The sequence below is a fragment of the Acanthochromis polyacanthus genome, chromosome 2 (assembly GCF_021347895.1).
Source record: "Acanthochromis polyacanthus isolate Apoly-LR-REF ecotype Palm Island chromosome 2, KAUST_Apoly_ChrSc, whole genome shotgun sequence".
Taxonomy (NCBI): Eukaryota; Metazoa; Chordata; class Actinopteri; family Pomacentridae; genus Acanthochromis; species Acanthochromis polyacanthus.
This window is the reverse complement of record NC_067114.1, coordinates 37361836-37382903: the sequence shown is the minus strand read 5'-3', so window position 1 is coordinate 37382903 and position 21068 is coordinate 37361836. Positions and strand designations below refer to the sequence as shown.

Here is a 21068-nt window from a genome sequence, read left to right as displayed (position 1 = left end):
ATATAAATGAGATGATAATGAAGGACAATATTCCTAAACTTGTGTTGTATTTTGTCCTTTAGCTTGAAATAGTGAATGACTTTAGGTGGCTCAATACATTATCTATGTTGTTTTATATATAATAATAAATGTTGATTGGATGTTTTTGAGTTCAAATGTATGGTATGTGTTCTGTTGCAACCACACAAGTCATGGGAAAATGCCACGTGTATATTTTTTTTTTAGCTCTATTACAGATATTTATGTCCTCTACCATGTATTGCTATCAACATTTTTACCTAATAGATATCAAAATGAAACTTACCCAGCTGATTACTTGCATTAGGATAGTAAATTTTCCTGTAATACAGGTTTTCTGAAGAATATGTTTTAATACATAGGCAGACCATTCTCCAGTGTTGACACATCGCTGTGTAGAATGATCTAATTGCACCTCATTATATTCTGATATGAGGAGGGGGAGAGCTTTGGCTTGTTTGTATTCCCATGTGTTCACAGCAGCTACTGTTAACCACCGAATTTCCCCTTGAAAACTGAGAATTTAGTCAAAGCCAAGTCATGATGAGATCAGTGAAAACATGTTTTCACATCCGCCTGAAAGGAAACTGTAGATTAAAGGGTAAGTATCAGCCTTATATCAATGAATCAGTGCCTGATGTCGCTGAACCTGTACTAGCTGCAACTCAGCGATGTTTATGAGGTACAACAACTCTGTTAAAAGAACTGAGCCCTCTGCTGTAAAGTTCGATTTAACGTTAGCGAGATAACTTGATGTTTTACCCTGATTCTCAGGGCTATAATGGTGGTACAAGTCTTAGACATTGCTACAGTAACCGCCTGAACACCTAAACTACTGACTCACTGTCTGAACTTTGAGTAGCTTCTATATGTTTTTTGCTCTTGTCACATTTTTACTCATGTGGGCTCAGTTTACACTGAAAAATAAAGTCTTATTCCTCTATGGAAACAATTTCCAGATAGCAAACTATGGGTGAATCAATGTTGAATCTATGTTGAGACCTAACGTCGAAATTATACAGAAAGCGCAAGGTTGATAAAATGTTGAGTCAACGTTTGCTTACATAGATTACATGTTTGCAAACATAGATTCAACATTAATTAAACATTGACCTGTCAAACATTTTAATTAAACCAAAATACAATGTAGATTCAATGGTATCTTTTAAACACAAACTTCAATGTTGACAAAATGTTGTTGAATCAATGTTGATCCAACCATCAGTCTTCAACCGTAACCACTATTCAACCTTCATAACCCTAATTCAACATTGATTTAACATCTTTTACTATCTGGGTAAAGTGTGACTTATGGTTGAAAAGCAAACGTTGACTCAACATTTGATCAACCTTGCACTTTCTGTATAATTTCGACATTAGGTCTCAACATAGATTCAACATTGATTCACCCATAGTTTGCTATCTGGGTTGTGGATAAAAGTAGAGGGAACATAGTTATAATGCTATAAAAAAATTAAAAAGCAAGAAAAAATAGATTATTGATTATTTACTTCGCGAAATTTAAAAATCTCAAACATGTGCAACATTTATTCAAGTGCCCACAGCTGTTACCAAGAATGGATGGCTCCACATACTGTTGTTAGGATCTTGCTCTGGTCCCTGTCCTTCTTCCCCCTTTCTTCCTCTTTTTCCTCCTTTCTTTTTTCCTGATCTGCTTTGGTTTTGTCCTGCCTTTTTGGTTCCCTGTCTGTCACCTCTCCCTCATGTCTCTCTCTCTCCCTGCCACTCGCCCTCCTGCTCTTACCCCAATGACTGTCAGCTGCAGCAATCAGTAAACTCAGCTCACCTGTCCACAAGCTCTCCTCACTATTTAAACCCCGCTCAGTCACTCAGTCTCTGTCAGATCATAGATGCTGTTCCCCACCAAAAATGCCATCTCTGGACTGCTTCAGCTCATAGACTTTTCTGCTTCCCCCCCTCCTGGATTTCCCCCTCTTGGATTCTGTTGTGCCCCTGTCTGCTTTTGGATTTTCCCCAGCCTGTTTTCCTGTTCGGCCTCTGTTTGCCCTTGATTTCCTAAGCCTGCCTTCCCCGTTGTCAGTTCCCCCTTCCTGTAAGTCACCCTCTTAGCTTGGTCTTGTAATTCAGTTTAGTTTTGTGATCTGCAGTTTTGTATTTGTCGTGTTTGGTTTAGAGTAGTTAGATTTAGCTTGTTTCCCCAGTTCAGTTCTCCATTTATGTGCTAGTTTAATTTCCTGTTTAATAAAACCCCTTCAATTATTTACTTATCTGTCAGTCTCTTTGTCTGCGCCTGGGTTCTCCAGAGCCCCCCCCCCCCCCCCCCCCCCCCCCGTAACAACTACAGACATTTTACTATTTCAATTTTTACATCCTCTACAAACTCACATTTATTTACACTCCTCTGCACATCAACTCTAGAAAGATGTTTCACCATGATGACTGTATGTCAACAACTTGAAAATTTGCTCTTCTGTGTGCTGTTTTTTGCACTAGCATAGCACATTTTTCACAGCACAGTATGTTTTATTTTCCTCTAAATCTCCCTAAGCATCTCCTGACTGCTCTGTGTAAACACTGCCTGCAGTTTATCCGAATAATCCCAGAGTTTTTGTGATGTGGCTGAGTCAGTCATAATCCAAAGTAGTTTAAATCAATCCACTGGACTTTAAGAAAGTTCCTTGAAGACGTTTCACCTCTCATCCAAGAGGTTTCTTCAGTTCTGGTGGTGGTTGGTGTTGCCTCAGCTTTTAAACCTCTGTGAGGTGTGTCCAGGGGCCTATTTCACGAAGCAGGTTTTACAAACTCTGAGTTTCTTCCACAACTCTGAGTTGATCTACTCTGAGATAGAAAACTCTAGAGTTTTCGGTTTCACAACGGCTGATTTGAGTTGGGTTAATCAACTCGGAGTAATTTGACCCGGAGTTACGCGCGTGCACCGCAAGTCTGAAAAGACAGCATCAATGGAACCCCGATTCGACGAGTCACCATGGAAACGGGGAAGTGAAAGGCTGTGTTTTTGAACTGGAAGTTTTTAACGCGCTCGTATGGCGAGTTTGAACACGTTTTTAGAAAGAAGTGCAACACCGCTGCAGCTGCAAAAGAGAGAGAGACGGCGTGGAGAACACTGCTGCCCGGATCAATGCGTAAGTTTAAATGCAGTCCTTTGTAATCGTAATAATATTACAGGGAAAAACTGTTTGAATGGTAGAATATTAAGTTATTTCATTTAGGTGAAATCCCGACGGGGCAGATGAAATATAAAAACATTGTTCAAACAGGTCAGACCTCGGCATTATCTCATGGAGGTACTTCATGTTGATCATGTTTTACATTGTAAAGTAGCCTAAATATTAAGTGACTGTTTGACTGTGCAGTTGTTTTATCCACACATAGCCTAAATGTCTGCATCCATATCATGTCCTGTAAATAATTAAGCCTATTTACCGTATTGGCCCGAATATAAGACGACTCTGATTATAAAACGACCCCTATTTTTCAAATATTGTTTTGGAAAAATAAAAATATGTTGAAGACAATAAGGTAACTCATAAAACAACTTTTTATTGTACAATTATTGTAGAAAACTCACACAGAGATAACATTCAATGTTACCGGTATTTAAGATCAAGAAATACGGCAGTACTACAGTATTTAATAAGAACTGTATTCTTTTTCTGAAAATCTGAGGCTATGAATCAGTGAATAAGCAGCAAATAAGTAGCCTCAAAAGTTTAATAACTGCATTAATGATGTAAATAACTACATAACCATCATTTTCAAGTTCTATTCGATTTCAAGAACATTAACAATTCAGTATAAAAAAACATACTAGACAGCAACAAAACTGTGCAATACATCGTTGATGTAATAATAGTGCAAAAAATTGCATTAACCATCAATGTCAAGTGCTATTCAAGAACATTAACAAGTCAGACTGTGAAAAAACAGCAGTGCAAAGTGTCCTTTGGCTCATCATAAGTTGATCAGAATAGACTACAGTCCATTACTCACAGAGGTCTTCTGCCTCGCTGGGCTCACTGTCACTCTCATCACTCCCCTCCTCATTCGCGGGCCCCGCCTCCTCCCACAGCACATCATCCTCGCTGCCATCCATTGCGTTGGAAACGCAGCACTTCTTGAAGCCGTTGATGATGCTCTCTGAGGAAACAGCATCCCAAGCCTGTAGGATCCATTCACAGAGCAAATGTACAGCAGGCGTCTGGATCCTTCCAGTCGGCGTCAGTGCGTGATCTGCAGACAGGAGCCACTCTGTGTGTCTCTTGCGCAGGCTATCCTTAAATGGCTTGTTGACAACAACGTCAAGCACCTGTAGCTGGCTTGTCATCCCCCCTGGGATGATCACCAGGTCACTGTTCATAGAGCGGAGTTGCTTTTTGACAGGCTCAGTCAAGTGTCCACGAAAAGCGTCCAGCACCAGCATGCTTCTTGTTTTTCTGAGCCCCCCCCGCCGTCGGCCCCACACAACCTTGAGCCAGTCCACCACGAGCTCTGTCTCCATCCAGCCCTTTTCCTGAGCACGAACAATAATACCAGGTGGCGTGGGCTCTTTGGGTATTGTCTTTCTTCTTAAAATCACATATGGGGGCAGTTTTGTACCATCAGCAAGGCACGTCAACATCACTGTAATCCTGCTTTTCTCATTACCAGTCGACTTGACAAGGACGGATTTCTCTCGTTTCTTTTCCACAGTGACAGATGATGGCATGTCAAAATAAACAGGTGTTTGGTCAGCGTTACCCATCTGATCCAAGGGATAGTCATGTTTCTTCCTTAACCCAAGCACATACCGTTGATATGACAGTAGCTTTTCTCTGAAGTCAGAGGGCAAGCGCTGGGCAAGTCCTGTCCTGCGTCGTGACGCTAATCCATTTCGCCGCATCATTCTCTTACACCAGCCGAGACTCGCGTTGAACTCGGTGGGAGGGATGTTTAGTTCGTTAGCTATTTCCCGTGCCTTTAGCTGAATCACGGCTCTGGTGATGGGCATTCCGTCATTCCGTTTTTCAGTAATGTATTCACACACCTTTCTATCAATCTCTTTAAAGCGTCCACTCTTGGGACCGCGAAAAGCTTTTCTCATAGTGTTGGCATTCTTTAGGCGTTCTTTTTGTGCTCGCCATTGTCGAACGTGGCACTCTGTCACACCATATTTCTTGGCCGCTTGGCAGTTGTTTGCTGACTCTGCCGCATTGATTACCATCAATTTAAAGTTGGTGTAACTACTCAGGTCTGATGTTATGAAGGCCACGAATCATACAGATGTCTTTTAACGTTTTATTATCTCTCTCCAGTCAGCAGACACCGTGAAAACTACAAAATGAAAGACACAGAAACCTTTAAATTACACAAACTTAAATGAAAAGTATCTCTCATCACATACACTTGCTTATAAAAACTGTTTACACAAAGGACTTTTACAAATAATATGAAATAAATATGAAAAACATGAAATAAATAAGTCACAGTTACCGTGCGCGCCTCTCGGACCATCGGAATAGTTCGCTTGTTAGTTTGTCTTCTTCTCTGTAGCACGTTGTAATGGCGTACTACTCTGCAGCCATGTTGCATTTCCCACAATCCTTCACGTTGAACCCTGTACTAAACCGTGGTCATGTGACTTATTTATGTCTATCAAATAAACATTTAAAAAATAGTGTCGCATTTTTAACCTTGAACATATGAACCTTATTTATTTTACCTTTGAGTCAATTTTAATAATTTTACGTATTATTTATAAAAACAATTACAAAACAATAAATTGAGACCACAATTAAATTACTGTCCCCTGGACAGTTACAGTTGGCATCATAACTTCGCCTCTGTTGTTTGCTCACTTGTCCAGCTGTAGAGCCCCTTTTTTCAAGACAGTCGCGTTGTTCCTCCATTTTACACCAGATCCTGCTCGCATGCGTTCACTGTGATGCCATTTAAAAGTAATGTGTGTGTTAGGATTAGAGTAAATTACCATTCTACGGCAGGGGTGCTTTTTTCGGCAGAACACCAGCTCCATCTAGCGGCGCGGATGTGTAATGACAATCTAGGCCTCGATTATAATTCGACCCCATTTTTGAGAATACGATTTCTAGAATAAAATATCGTCTTATATTCGGGCCAATACGGTAAACTAACATAGACTTCTGCTCAGCCAACAGAAAGAAAGCAGATGCCTGTAAAACGGTGGTATAAAAGGTCGTGGATGCATATATAGATATATATATACATATATACATACATAAATATATATATATATGATTATTTAGTTCTCTTTGTGTCTTTTTTTGTCTTTTGGCCCCTTCACACCACAAAAGACCTTGTAACTGTAAGTAGGCAATACTCCAAAGATTTATCCAAATGGTAGTTTAAGTTTTATACAGAGGTATGTTACTGATAGTTCTCTTCCCATTCACATTTTGGGTGGAATATAGAGTGTGACATTTAGCTTACACTGAAGTATCGCACATTCTCATCCTTTTTAACAGAGCATGGCTGGACAGCAGCAGGATGGTTCCTCAGCTTCCACTGCACAGACTGACACAGTGAGATGGATGTTCAGGAAACACCAGAGCTTCATTCTGTGGAATTCAAGTGCAACTGTATAATTTAATGTCCTCTATGTATTCCCAGTTATCAGTAAAACAGATTTACAAACTGCATTTGCTGAGAAAAATAAAAAAAACAGATTAGGAGGGTAGATCTGGAAATTGAAATACTGGAGCGCAAGTTAGAGGTGGTGATGGTCACAGGTGAATTATGTTAACTATTGGAACATGAACTGAACTATCTTTTATTTGTAGGAAATAAAGAAGAGCAAATGAAATGTGTATCATGTCTTTATTTGCTGTGGTGGTGATGATGGTGACTTAAACTCTAAAGTGATTATTGCATACGGTGTCTCTGACTGCTCTGCTGTCCTGGATAGCTGCAGGTGGATGGGCTCATCATCTGGGTCTTCAGTTTGTAGGGCAGTGTGTTGCTCTCCTCTAATAGTGGCAATATTATGAAGAACATCACATGCCACAGTAATATCACAGGTCCTCTCAGGGGTCACCCTGAGGAGACGTAGGCTCTGGAAACGGGCTTTCAGCAGGCCTATGGTCATCTCCACCCAGGCCCTGGTCCTGCAGTGAGTCCAGTTGAAGTTCTGTTGGGGGACTGGTTGAGGGTCAGGGTATGAGGTCATCAGCCTGGGTTGGCATGGTAACCCCTGTCACCCAGCAGAAGGCCATCAAACTCTCCTGTAATGTATAGTGGATACATCAGAGTATATTAAAGGAGGGAGACAAGAGAATTCTATTGTGAAAATCTTTAGGCTGCTGACCACACTGCAGTCTGTTGCTCAGGTTAGACTCTCCATAAATCCTGGAGTCATGAACAGACCCAGACCACTTGGCCTCCACATTAGAAATGATGTATGCAGCATCACATATGATCTGGACAGTGCAGAGAATGACAGATGTTGAACTATGATGCAGTCTTTAACATTTAGAAACAGTAGTCAGTCTACCTGTAGCCTACCTGCACGTTTATGCTGTGAATGGACTTCCTGTTCATGATATGAGGGAGCTGTGATGGGGATGTGTGTGCATCTATGCAGCCAATCACACTGGGAAATCCTAAAAGAAATTAAAATGACTAATCCCAGTCTGAGGCTGCAGCACAATGTCATTAACAGAATATGATTTAAAATGAATTTAACAGATCTCTACATCATTCACCTGCAATCCCTTGGAATTCCTCCTTGATGCTCTGACAGGTTTGTGTCCAGGAAAACCACAAGGATGAGTAAAAGCCGTTTCAGGGCCAGGAACACTTTTCTGACTGTCCTGCATACAGTTGTCTTACTGTAGTGCTCTGCATCTCTGACATCATATAAAACCTTTCATTTGCAAAGAACCGCAGCGCAACACACAATATCTGCTGGATGTGAGAGCATGACTGCGGCTGGTAATGTAAATGTAAGGACAGATTAGGTTGTTTATGTAGATTATGGACTTGAAACGATTACGAAACGGTACCGCTCAAACCGATAATTGTCCGGAAATGCGAGAACATTTATGCTTGGTCTGATAACAATCTACCGACGAACATTTAATTATCTGTGCAGTAATGCTGCTCCTTTATCCACTGGATCGTTAATAAAAGCTGTTCTATGCCAAAACTCGCTCGCTTACTGACTGAATGAATGAGGAAATGAAACAGCGTGTGTGGCTGAAAGAGGGCGGAGACGGAGAGAAACTCGAGGTTTTCTCAGAAACCTGCTGCCGACCAGGTTAGACTTATAGAGTCTGTTACTGCGGTAACTGACCGAGAGTTTAAGTTACCCCTCTTTGTGAAACAGGCTCGAGGTACCCCTCTGTCTCAGGGTTAAGTTACCCCGCTTCGTGAAATGGAAAACTCTGAGTTTCCCTCATTTCAGGGTTAAGAAACTCAGAGTTTTCAGTGAACCTGCTTCATGAAACAGGCCCCAGGTGAAACTTAACCAGGATCTTGCCGAGGTTTTGTTTTGTGCTTGTGTTTTTCACGCCCCCTTCTTTGAAACGGATTCATTACAGGGCTTTGAATGTCTTTGAATGCAAAATGTAAAAGTTTCAACAAAGCTTCCAGTGAAGCTTACCCAGCTGAATCTACAAGGAAGTCCGTGCGCACGTATCACCGAGTTCAATCAGCTTAACGGCGATCAGGTGTCCATCTGCAGGCATCGAGGGCTGACAAAACTGAACACTGCGATTACCTGGTTCTGAGCGGGTCAGTGAACAGTCCAGCTCTCATCTGATGATCAGTACAGTATTTTCTCATCAATTGAATTCATGAAGGCGGATATAAAGGAGCAGAATTCTCTGAATTTTACATGAGAAAGCTGATCAATAAGGAGATTTGGTGGCTCAGCCTGTCATTTGTTTAGCTTGAGCTTTAATAATGGATTAGATTTATATAGCGCTTTTTTGGCCACAAAGCGCTTCACAATGGACCCATTATTCATTCACTCACACATTCTCACTCTGGTGGTGGTAAGCTACATTTGTAGCCACAGCTGCCCTGGGGCAGACTGACAGAAGCGTGGCTGCCAATCCGCGCCTATGGCCCCTCCGACCACCACCAACATTCACACGCATTCATACACCAGTGTGAGAGCAGCACTGGAGGCAAGGCGGGTGAAGTGTCTTTAAAGGTATATTATGAAGTTGATTCTGCAATGAAAGTTTTCAAGTTTTGAAATGTTTTATATGTCACGCTTATTTATTTTTCTTCTGTCTCATCTGCGTTCACCACATTCCTTAACCCTCATGTTATCCTCAAATATCATTACACATTATTTCATGTAATCTTTAACCTTATTATCTAGCTTAGTCAGATAAATTTGTAAAGATTTGTGATGTTGTATGGCCTTAGATTTGATATTTAAATCAGTCATATAAATTCCAATAATAAATGACACTGTACTGTCTTAATCCTAATATTTAACCACGCCCGACGGGTGCGGTATCTGGCTGGGGATGTATGGATGTATGGATGTATGGATGGATGTATGGATGGATGGATGGATGGATGGTCCGATATCTCTGCAACCGCTGAAGTCAGGATAATCAAACTTGGCACATAAGATCAGTCTAAGGTCCCCTGCTCAGTTGTGGAGTTACAGGTCAGCAGATCAAGTAGGGAGAGAGCAGGGCCGGACTGGGAAAGAAATTCAGGCCGGGAGATTTCCAATCAGTCAGGCCACTTCCACCACCGCAAGGGTTGTGTCACGTGGGATAATGCACCAAAATGTTGTTTTTTTTCCTTCCAAAAATATGCCTTTTACAGTTATGTTATAGCAATTACAACACTACTAAACAGACAGTAAGTCTATTAAACACAACCATAACGACAGCTCCATACAGTCCAGTACTTTTCTCTTCTGTAATCTCTTCACTACCCTCACCAATTTTTCCAATGTTTTCCTTTTCCTATTATTTATATAACATGGCGAATTAAAAAAAAATATATTATTTTGTCAGCAAATCATTTAGATGTCAGCTGGTCATAGCTAATAGTATATGCAAACACCAATGTTTATTTTATAACTGAAAATTGTAAGTCAACTGCCTATCCTACCTGAAGAGGGGGTCTCAAACATTTTCAGGCTTCCTGCAACCCACCTGACACCTGTGGAGCTTATCTGGGCCAGACTCACCATATTTTGTGCATTAAAATTAGCATTACATTTCCATCACCATGTAAGAACAAAGGTGTAATAATTATTTGATTAATTTCTCTACAAATATTGTTTAATGGTCATCAATTTTGCACTAAGTATTTATCAGTTTTCAAAAACACTGCAATAATGATCAAATGAAGCAGACAAGGTGGATCAAAATCACACAAACTTTAGTGAGATCAGGCCCCCTGCTGTGATCCAAATAAATAAGTTCAGCAGGTGGCACATTTCAGCTAAACATAGCCAAACTAAAAGAATTGGAAATAATAATATAGAAAAAAAATAAAGTGATAGTATTTAAAATAAACATGGCTTCGAGAGAAACAATCTTAAGTAGACAACAAGCAATACAGTATACATCCTCAATCCTCAATAAAAATACAATTATTTAGTTTTGCACATCCATCCCTGTAGTCACTTACTTATGGGTTGGACTTGGGCCCCAAAAATAAAGTGCTGTTACTTATTTTAAAGTAGACATGGCCTCAACAAAAACAGCCTTAAAATATTAACAAGAAAGGTACAGTATACATCCAATATTCTCAATAAAAATACAATTACTTAGTTTGGCACATGCCCTCCCTGATGTCACTCACTGGGTCAGGAACCAGCTGTGACTTGTATTTAAAATATATAAATGCAACTTAACTCAACCCTAAATGCATGCATGCATTTTTTTTTCTTATGGCAACTGGCCACTTGCTGTGACTCACTTTTGTATGGGTTAGTATTAGGACTCACAGTTATTAAAGCACTGCCTTATACCAATCATTTTATATTATATTTTGGCCTTTGAAGTCTGATGATGCATTTGTGAGAAGAACCGACCGTTTGTAAACTTACTTGAAGCAGCAGCATCATTTATTTTCAACTGTACACTGCTGGACCTGGGCGGGGGTTGATGAAACATGTGTGTTATTTTATAACACTTTGCCCCTTCCTCCTCGAGCAACCTTTTTTTCTTCTCCATCTCCCTCTCATGTCCACCTTTTCTCTTCGTCTTTTCTCGTTTTTTGCCACCAGCTTTCTCCTATGAATTCCCAATCTTCTCTGTTCCAATTGTTCCAATTTCCCTCCTGGCCCCCGGTCCTCCTCTCCTCTGTCATGGTGCCGTAATGCTGCGGTCGCTCGGCCAATCACGTCGCTCGCTTGTTCCGAATTCTTCTGTCGAGTTTTTGGCAACCAATGGGAGAGCCCCGATTGTTCCAATTTGGTCACATGACTCGGGATTTCCCTAACACCACCGCGGCAGTTCAAATCGGCCCGCTGACGCTACTTTACCCGTTTAAACTCATTTATTTCTCTCTTTTAAAGGAAATAACCGCGCAGAATCAAAGTTTATGACAGACAACAGTCAGAATGACTTTCCTGCTGTGTGTTTTTAACCCGCTGTGGTGAATTAATGGAGTAAAGATGCAAAAATAATGTTAAAAATCGCAGTGGAGTTCATAAATTAATATTAATTGCAGTTTTATGAATGTGCCAATGTACAATAATATACATAGACACTGTATTGTTTAAACCAGATGGATTAAAGCTGTTAAACACTTGAATTCAGCGTCTGATTACATCTTAATGCACCACTTGACATTAATATTATTGTTAATATTAATACTTATATCCTTTCTGATCAGGATCAGTTCATGTGCAGCTAAAAACCTAATCACTGATCTATTGATCTGTCTTCTTCTGCTTTAATTAAATTGCTGGTGTCAAAAATATGCTGTGCTTTATCATTAGAACTGATTTTATGTGTATTTATTATGAAGCACTTCAAGCAGATGTTCTGCTGGGTCCATCAGAACCATCAGAACATCCAGAAATCACTGATGCATCCAGTAGTTGAATTCTTGTTGATACCACTGCATTCCTTCTGGTTGTGTCCCGGTATACAGATCTCCATGAAGCTGCTGGAACCTTCTGGATTAAAACCACCCTGTTGGCCTTTCAGTTCAGATGTTGAAGGCTGAAGACAGATTCTGATTTATGACAGTTTGTTGTTTGGTTCCTCTGTCTGACATGATCATGAATGAAAGAAAACTCTGCATCTTTTTGCAGCTCAGTAAAACACGTTAACACAAAGGTCAGAGGTCAACCTGATCATCAGGATCTATCAGTTGGATCCTGAGGTCTGAAGGTCAGCGTAGAACATGTTAGACAGGTCCCAGTTCTGGTTCCAGCAGGAATAAATTAAAAACACAGCATGAAATAGAAGAAAGAAGAAATAGAATAATAGAAGAAAGAAATGAATGAAATCAGAATCAACTCTGCAGGCCCAGTTTCACACACAAATGACAAATCTGACTCTGGTGAGTCTCAGCTCTGAGTGCAGTAATCAGAGAAATAAACTAAGAACTGCAAATAAAGGAGAAAAGAAAGAAAGTACCACAATATAAACACATAAACAGCAGCATTTACGGTGTCTGTGTAAAGTGGGTTACTGAGAGAGGAGTGGTACATTTAAAGTAGTATTAATAGTACTGGTAGCAGTAGTAGTAAAAGTTAAAAATAAGTATTATAACTGAGGAGAAGGTGAGGACATCAGACTGTATAAATGTAAAAGTTAAATTCCTGACATGGAATAAGAGTTCTAGTAAAAGCTGATGTTCATTGAGAGGCAGATGGAGTCTAGAGGTTCTGGTTCTGGTTCTGCACAGTCTCCTGGAGGGAAACAGTCAGTTAATAGAGTAATAAATCAGAGTACATGCACATTGCTGCACGCACAGAGGACATGTGCATTACTGCGCGCACACACACAGAGGACATGTGCATTACTGCGCGCACACACACAGAGGACATGTGCATTGCTGCACACACACACAGAGGACATGTGCATTGCTGCACACACACACAGAGGACATGTGCATTGCTGCACACACACAGAGGACATGTGCATTACTGCGCGCACACACACAGAGGACATGTGCATTGCTGCACACACACACAGAGGACATGTGCATTGCTGCACACACACACAGAGGACATGTGCATTACTGCACACACAGAGTACATGCACATTGCTGCACACACACAGAGGACATGCACATTGCTGCACACACACAGAGGACATGTATATTACTGCACACACACAGAGTACATGTATATTACTGCACACACACAGAGGACATGTATATTACTGCACACACACAGAGTACATGTATATTACTGCACACACACAGAGTACATGTATATTACTGCACACACACAGAGTACATGTCATTTGCAGCACAGTACATGTATATCAGTATATACAGAGTACATGTGTGATTTATGTATGATTTTAATTTAGTTTTAACAGTTTGTGCACAAAGCATAACGTCATGTGCAGTGTAACAGCAGAGTGTTTTGAACGCGGCGCCGCCGCCGCTCGCACGTAACGGTACCGGTACCGTACGCGTCGCCGCTTCGTTTCGGTCGGTCCCGACTCGCCCGGGCCGGCCGAACCGGCCGCGCGGAATCCGGCCGTCGCCTGGGATCGATCCCGCGACCTCCCGCTCCGCGATCGCCGCCCCACCCCCCGCCGCCGCGCGCCGCTTTTCCCCCTTCCCCCCACCGAGAAGATTGGCCGCCATCCTTTTCTCAGGGTACTCCATAATCTTCTCTCCTTCCACTCTCTGGCCTCACTCTCAAATCACTGCTCTGCAGTGCATGCTTCCCCGTTCTCGCTATGAAGGGGCGGGCCATAAAGCAACTAACCAATCATGGCACGTTTCTTCTAAAAAAATGTCACTTTGACCAATCCCTATCCTTCTTATTTAGAGCTCAGAGCACGTGCTTTGTGTGAGTGACAGGAGGGTGGGCGTGTACTCTGTAAGGCTTCGAGCGCTGCTGTCTCTGGCCTGTCTGCCAAAAAGCCAATCAACTTTTTTTCATTGGTCTGCCAGTCCGTGGCTGGCCTGTCCAGGCAGGCCAATAAGGAGGCAGGCCACCGGGAAAAGTCCCGCCTCTCCCAATTGCCAGTCCGGGCCTGGGAGAGAGATACGTACGATGATCAAAATTGATATATATTGCATCAGTTGTATAGGGAGGACAGGGTTTTCGCCAGCAGAGGGCGTGGTTCTGCCCTCTTCTGAGGGCTCTTCTAGTTAGTATTGTCAAGTAAATTTGCACAATTAATATTATTGTAGGGCTTTAATCTTAGTGTAAATTTAGTCAGGTGAATTTGTATTATGAGTAATTTTTTAGGGTCTTAACATTAATACTTAATTTTACTAATCAAACTGACAGCTGCAGTCTTATTTCTGTACTGAAAAGCACGTTGGCTTAGCGGCTCTTGTTGTAAATGTGCTGTATAAATAACAGTGACCTGACTTGAGCTGTCTGAGCAATGTTCTCCACAGTAAAATGAACAATTTAATGTTCAGAATAATTTTATGTTGATATGTACAGTACAATGGCCGCATATAAATCGGCATAGAGCTGAAGTGTAACAAAAAAAACAACAAAAATTTCAAAATTTGATTTCAAATTGTATTTTTTTCGCCTTTTTCATTTCATTTTTATTGTGTCGCAAATTTGAAGGTACCTACGGACAAGGTACGTTTTATCCGTTTGATTCCCGGCTATAAAACACACAAGCAGAAACAAAAAATCAAGCCGTTTTTTCATTTTTTCGTTTTGAGCAAAAAACAAAAAAAGCAGGAAACGGTTCGTTTTTTCGTTTTTTCGTTTTGAACAAAAAACAAAAAAACAGGAAACGGTTCGTTTTTTCGTTTTTTCGTTTTCACCCCCAAAATGAAAATATGACTCCATATTTCGTTTCATTGGTGGGCGGGGCTTCGGAGCCTGCCAGTGCACAATAAAGCTCCTGCCCATCACAATAAAGCTCTCGCTGGCATTCATAGACAGACTGACTTTCATTGTATTGCCTGCCCCCACTGCACTTCCCCTAACTCTAAATCAAAGCAAGTCGTGTACACAGTAATGACAGTCATAACCAGTGGTGTAGTCTAGTTTTTTCTAGTGTGTATACTCCAACCTCATAAACCAAAGCCAGGTCAGGTCAACGCTGCTCGGGGTATTGTGCAGCGAGAAATACATCCGCCGTCTTGGTCCGGTCAGCCGCTCCACTCAGCGCTGTTTGACAGTGCATTTAATCCATCTTAACTCTGAAAATTAAAATGATTTCCACGCGTTTTTTATTATTAATTTTTTTTGCTGCAAACGTCATACATGTAGCTATGATCAGTGATGTAGTCTACGTGATACGCAGGTATACACCCCACCACTAGAAAATGTTCCAAATTTCTGTTTACCCACTTAAAAATGCGCAAAGATACGTATACCCAGGGGTGTAAACACGCAGGTATACGCCTTATACCCACTAGAAAAGGTCCCGAATTTCCATATAACCACTTAAAAATGCGCAAACACATGTATTAGTATGTTTTTTTGACATAACGTTCACTTTTCTCTGTGTCAGGAAGCGGTGAAGCTGTATGGGACAGGGGAAGGTGTCTGGCTGAGAACAGGGCTCACTAAAGGCCGACCGCGGTCCGGATCCGGACCCAGACGCCGTCTATACGGGTGTAAATTTGACAGGTCGCTTCTATTTTACCGGTGCAGGGTGCAGCTTTCCAGTGTTTATCATTGGTCTATCGGCTCAGAAACGCACAGACCAATTATGTACGAGTTCAGGCATCCCACGTGACGCTACTCAGCCAATGACGTCGCTGAATCGCATCGCGGCTCTGCCTTCAAAAAGCAGCTGAGAAATGAGGGACAGAGAGGACAGTAGTGATGGAAGTTCAGCTCTTTTCAGAGAGCTTTTGGCACTGCTTCCAAAGAAAAGCCGGTTCTTTCGGCTCCCAAACGGCTCCTAATTTATTATTCTTTGTAGCCTCGTGTTTTTGCCTAACCTGGCAAATATGAATCGTTTGTGTTTTGACAAACTCTTTTTCGCTCAGTGTTTTTATGAGAAGCCTTATAATTGACTCATTTTGTACATTTGCTCTGTTACAAAAACAGGTATTCTTGCTTTTGTTTATTATTTCAACCAAACTTTTTGGCACAAAAAATAAATGAACAAAACTCTGCACATGAACCCACAGAACCAGAACAGAAACAGAACCAGACTCAGTATTCAAACAGTATAAATGTCCTCAGAGCAGGCTGACATTCAGAAAAATCTGATGGCTGAGCTTGGATGGGCTGATACATTTCTTCTTTCAGTGAATATCTGCTGTGTTTTTGAGAAGATTCTCTCAGATGGAAGAAGTTGTCTCTCCTCCATCACCTTCACCAGGTGGGGCAGACTGAGGCCTTGTCCTGCTCCAGCTCAGTGGGTCGTCTGCTGGTTGGATGAGGGGTTCCTCTAGATATGATCCTCCATTACCACATCAGCTGTAGGATTTCTCCTGAATCATCTCCTGTAGCTCTTCCATCAAAGAGCCTCCACACAGCAGAAGTTTGAGGTTCCTCCTCCACTTGGTCCTCTAATGGTGGAGGTGTCAGACTGCTGCTGCTCATATTCTCTGAAGTGTCTCATCAACAGCTCTGTTGTCACTGAAGGCAAGCTTCTTTAATCTAGGATCCATTAACGTGTTTTCTATGAGGACAGTTTTAAACTCCATACTCCATTAAATACGTTAGGAGTCGGCTCTTCAGATTCACTACAAAGCATCGGCTCTGAGAGTCGTATCTTTTGTGCCTTATACATCTCTAGAGGACAGACTGTGGTCACATGCTGACCATGTTTGGCTCAGCAAACAGCTGTAAGGCAGCTTTCTCAACTATGAACATAATCAAAATACGTTTTGAGAACGGCTCAAACAAGCAGCAGCTCAGTTCTCCCATTAAGCAGCAGAGATATTAGGGGAGTGATATGAGACAGACAAAAATGTAAAAGTGTTCAAATGTTTACATTTATGAGATTTAATTATTGTTAAAGATGTATAGAAGTTGATTCAGGTTGTTCAGTCATGCTTTTTTAAGTTCTGCACTTTATTCTAAGATATACAGTTACATATAAGTTATTTATTAATAAATGTCAAAATGTTTTTGAACCGTACTGAATTTATTTGATGGTCAGTTTTTGATTACAGGCAGACTCTAATAAAACTACCAGGTTACATCAGCATATATCACAGTAACTCAAGTTAGACATTATGATGTTCTGGACCTTTGCTGACGGGACCGCTCTGGATTTTAGCTGAATACCCCTGGCTTAGAAGAAGAGGGACATGAGTCTAGAACTTCTAATGACCCAACATCAGTCAGTGGAGAAAAAATAAGAATAAGAAAGCGAAGCTAAATGAAACTATTTCAGTGTTTTAATAAGCCTGTTGCTTGTCCTGTGAATATTGCCACTTTAGGGAATACTACAGCTGGAGCTAAGGTTAACATTTAGGAAAGGGAGCCTGATGAAGAGGAAACATCAGGTCTACCTGATGAAGAGGAAACATCAGGTCTACCTGATGAAGAGGAAACATCAGCTCTACCTGATGAAGAGGAAACATCAGGTCTACCTGATGGCAGGAGGAGGAGCTGCTGACTATAATGTCTATAAGTATCTAATTGGTAGTTTGAAATAAAGGAGCTGCTGCTGCTGTGTGTGTGTGTGTGTGTGTGTGTGTGTGTGTGTGTGTGTGTGTGTGTGTGTGTGTGTGTGTGTGTGTGTGTGTGTGTGTGTGTGTGTGTGTGTGTGTGTGTGTGTGTGTGTGTGTGTGTGTGTGTGTGTGTGTGTGTGTGTGTGTGTGCGCGGACATGTGAGTGCACGCGCACATATATGAGAACCTGACCTGGCTTTGGTTTATGAGGTTGGAGTATAACCAGTAGAAAAAACTAGACTACACCACTGGTTATGACTGTCATTACTGTGTACACGACTTGCTTTGATTTAGAGTTAGGGGAAGTGCAGTGGGGGCAGGCAATACAATGAAAGTCAGTCTGTCTATGAATGCCAGCGCAAGAGCTTTATTGTGATGGGCAGGAGCTTTATTGTGCACTGGCAGGCTCCGAAGCCCCGCCCACCAATGAAACGAAATATGGAGTCATATTTTCATTTTGGGGGTGAAAACGAAAAAACGAAAAAACGAACCGTTTCCTGTTTTTTTGTTTTTTGTTCAAAACGAAAAAAACGAAAAAACGAACCGTTTCCTGCTTTTTTTGGTTTTTGCTCAAAACGAAAAAATGAAAAAACGGCTTGATTTTTTGTTTCTGCTTGTGTCTTTTATAGCCGGGAATCAAACGGATAAAACGTACCTTGTCCACCTACCTACAAAATCTGTTTCCAGAGGTAAAATTTGAATAAACATCCAAATGTGAATTCATATTTTCATTTAAATATCTGCAAATATATATTTGAATGAATCTCGATAAATAATATGAAATGGATTGTAGAGGAATAAGGGACAAGGTACGTTTTATCCGTTTGATTCCTGGCTATAAAACACACAAGCAGAAACAAAAAATCAAGCCGTTTTTTCGTTTTTTCGTTTTGAGCAAAAAACAAAAAAACAGGAAACGGTTCGTTTTTTCGTTTTTTCGTTTTGAACAAAAAAACAAACAAAACAGGAAACGGTTCGTTTTTTCGTTTTTTCGTTTTCACCCCCAAAATGAAAATACGACTCAATATTCCGTTTCATTGGTGGGCGGGGCTTCGGAGCCTGCCAGTGCACAATAAAGCTCCTGCCCATCACAATAAAGCTTTTGCGCTGGCATTCATAGACAGACTGACTTTCATTGTATTGCCTGCCCCCACTGCACTTCCCTAACTCTAAATCAAAGCAAGTCGTGTACACAGTAATGACAGTCATAACCAGTGGTGTAGTCTAGTTTTTTCTACTGGGTATACTCCAACCTCATAAACCAAAGCCAGGTCAGGTTCTCATATATGTGCGCGTGCACTCACATGTCCACGCGCGCGCGCGCACACACACACACACACACACACACACACACACACACACGCAGCAGCAGCTCCTTTATTTCAAACAACCAATTAGATACTTATAGACATTATAGCGTCAGCAGCTCCTCCTCCTGCCATCAGGCTCCCTTTCCTAAACGTTAACCTTAGCTCCAGCTGTAGTGTTCCCTAAAGTGGCAGTATTCACAGGACAAGCAACAGGCTTATTAAAACACTGAAATAGTTTCATTTAGCTTTGCTTTCTTTTCTTATTTTTTCTCCACTGACTGATGTTGGGTCATTAGAAGTTCTAGACTCATGTCCCTCTTCTTCTAAGCCAGGGGTATTCAGCTAAAATTCAGAGAGGTCCAGTCAGCAAAGGTCCAGAACATCATAATGTCTAACTTGAGTTACTGTGATATATGCTGATGTAACCTGGTAGTTTTATTAGAGTCTGCCTGTAATCAAAAACTGACCGTCAGATAAATTCAGTACGGTTCAAAAACATTTTGACATTTATTAATAAATAACTTATATATAACTGTATATCTTAAAATAAAGTGCAGAACTTAAAAAAAGCATGACTGAACAACCTGAATCAACTTCTATACATCTTTTATAATACCTAAATCTCATAAATGTAAACATTTGAACACTTTTACATTTTTGTCTGTCTCATATCACTCCCCTAATATCTCTGCAGCTTAATGGGAGAACTGAGCTGCTGCTTGTTTGAGCCGTTCTCAAAACATATTTTGATTATGTTCATAGTTGAGAAAGCTGCCTTACAGCTGTATGTTGAGCCAAACATGATCAGCATGTGACCACAGTCTGTCCTCTAGAGCACAAGACACAAAACATACGGTCCGAATTTCCATATAACCACTTAAAAATGCGCAAACACATGTATTAGTATGTTTTTTTGACATAACGTTCATTTTTCTCTGTGTCAGGAAGCGGTGAAGCTGTATGGGACAGGGGAAGGTGTCTGGCTGAGAACAGGGTTCACTAAAGGCCGACCGCGGTCCGGATCCGGACCCAGACGTCGTCTATACGGGTGTAAATTTGACAGGTCGCTTCTATTTTACCGGTGCAGCTTTCCAGTGTTTATCATTGGTCTATCGGCTCAGAAACGCACAGACCAATTATGTACGAGTTCAGGCATCCCACGTGACGCTACTCAGCCAATGACGTCGCTGAATTGCATCGCAGCTCTGCCTTCAAAAAGCAGCTGAGAGATGAGGGACAAAGAGGACAGCAGTGATGGAAGTTCAGCTCTTTTCAGAGAGCTTTTGGCACTGCTTCCAAAGAAAAGCCTGTTCTTTCGGCTCTCAAATGGCTCCTAATTTATTATTCTTTGTAGCCTCACGTTTTTGCCTAACCTGGCAAATATGAATCGTTTTGACAAACTCTTTTTCGCTCAGTGTTTTTATGAGAAGCCTTATAATTGACTCATTTTGTATATTTGCTCTGTTACAAAAACAGGTATTCTTGCTTTTGTTTATTATTTCCACCAAACTTTTTTGCACAAAAAATAAATGAACAAAACTCTGCACATGAACCCACAGAACCAGAACAGAACCAGAACCAGACTCAGTATTCAAACAGTATAAATGTCCTCAGAGCTGGCTGACATTCACAAAAATCAGATGGCTGAGCTTGGATGGGCTGATACATTTCTTCTTTCAGTGAATATCTGCCGTGTTTTTGAGAAGATTCTCTCAGATGGAAGAAGTTGTCTCTCCTCCATCACCTTCACCAGGTGGGGCAGACTGAGGCCTTGTCCTGCTCCAGCTCAGTGGGTCGTCTGCTGGTTGGATGAGGGCTTCCTCTAGATATGATCCTCCATTACCACATCAGCTGGAGGATTTCTCCTGAATCATCTCCTGTAGCTCTTCCATCAAAGAGCCTCCACAGCAGAAGTTTGAGGTTCCTCCTCCACTTGGTCCTCTAATGGTGGAGGTGTCAGACTGCTGCTGCTGCTCATATTCTCTGAAGTGT

General features: G+C 41.3%; 1 protein-coding gene and 1 long non-coding RNA gene across 2 annotated transcripts; both read right to left on the bottom strand.

Annotated features, from left to right (window-relative positions):
- Positions 1-3617: 3617 nt before the first annotated feature.
- LOC110972378 (pogo transposable element with KRAB domain) lies at positions 3618-6031 on the bottom strand. The gene is made up of 2 exons (XM_051944886.1): positions 5995-6031; positions 3618-5250 (listed from the first exon to the last, which is right to left on the bottom strand). The coding sequence occupies exons 1-2, from the start codon at positions 6029-6031 to the stop codon at positions 4004-4006; spliced, it is 1284 nt and encodes a 427-aa protein (XP_051800846.1). The 3' UTR covers positions 3618-4003.
- An 802-nt stretch (positions 6032-6833) lies between these two features.
- On the bottom strand, positions 6834-12876 carry LOC127530612 (uncharacterized). The gene is made up of 2 exons (XR_007937259.1): positions 11063-12876; positions 6834-7256 (listed from the first exon to the last, which is right to left on the bottom strand). It is a non-coding gene; the product is annotated as an uncharacterized LOC127530612 (long non-coding RNA).
- Positions 12877-21068: the final 8192 nt, after the last annotated feature.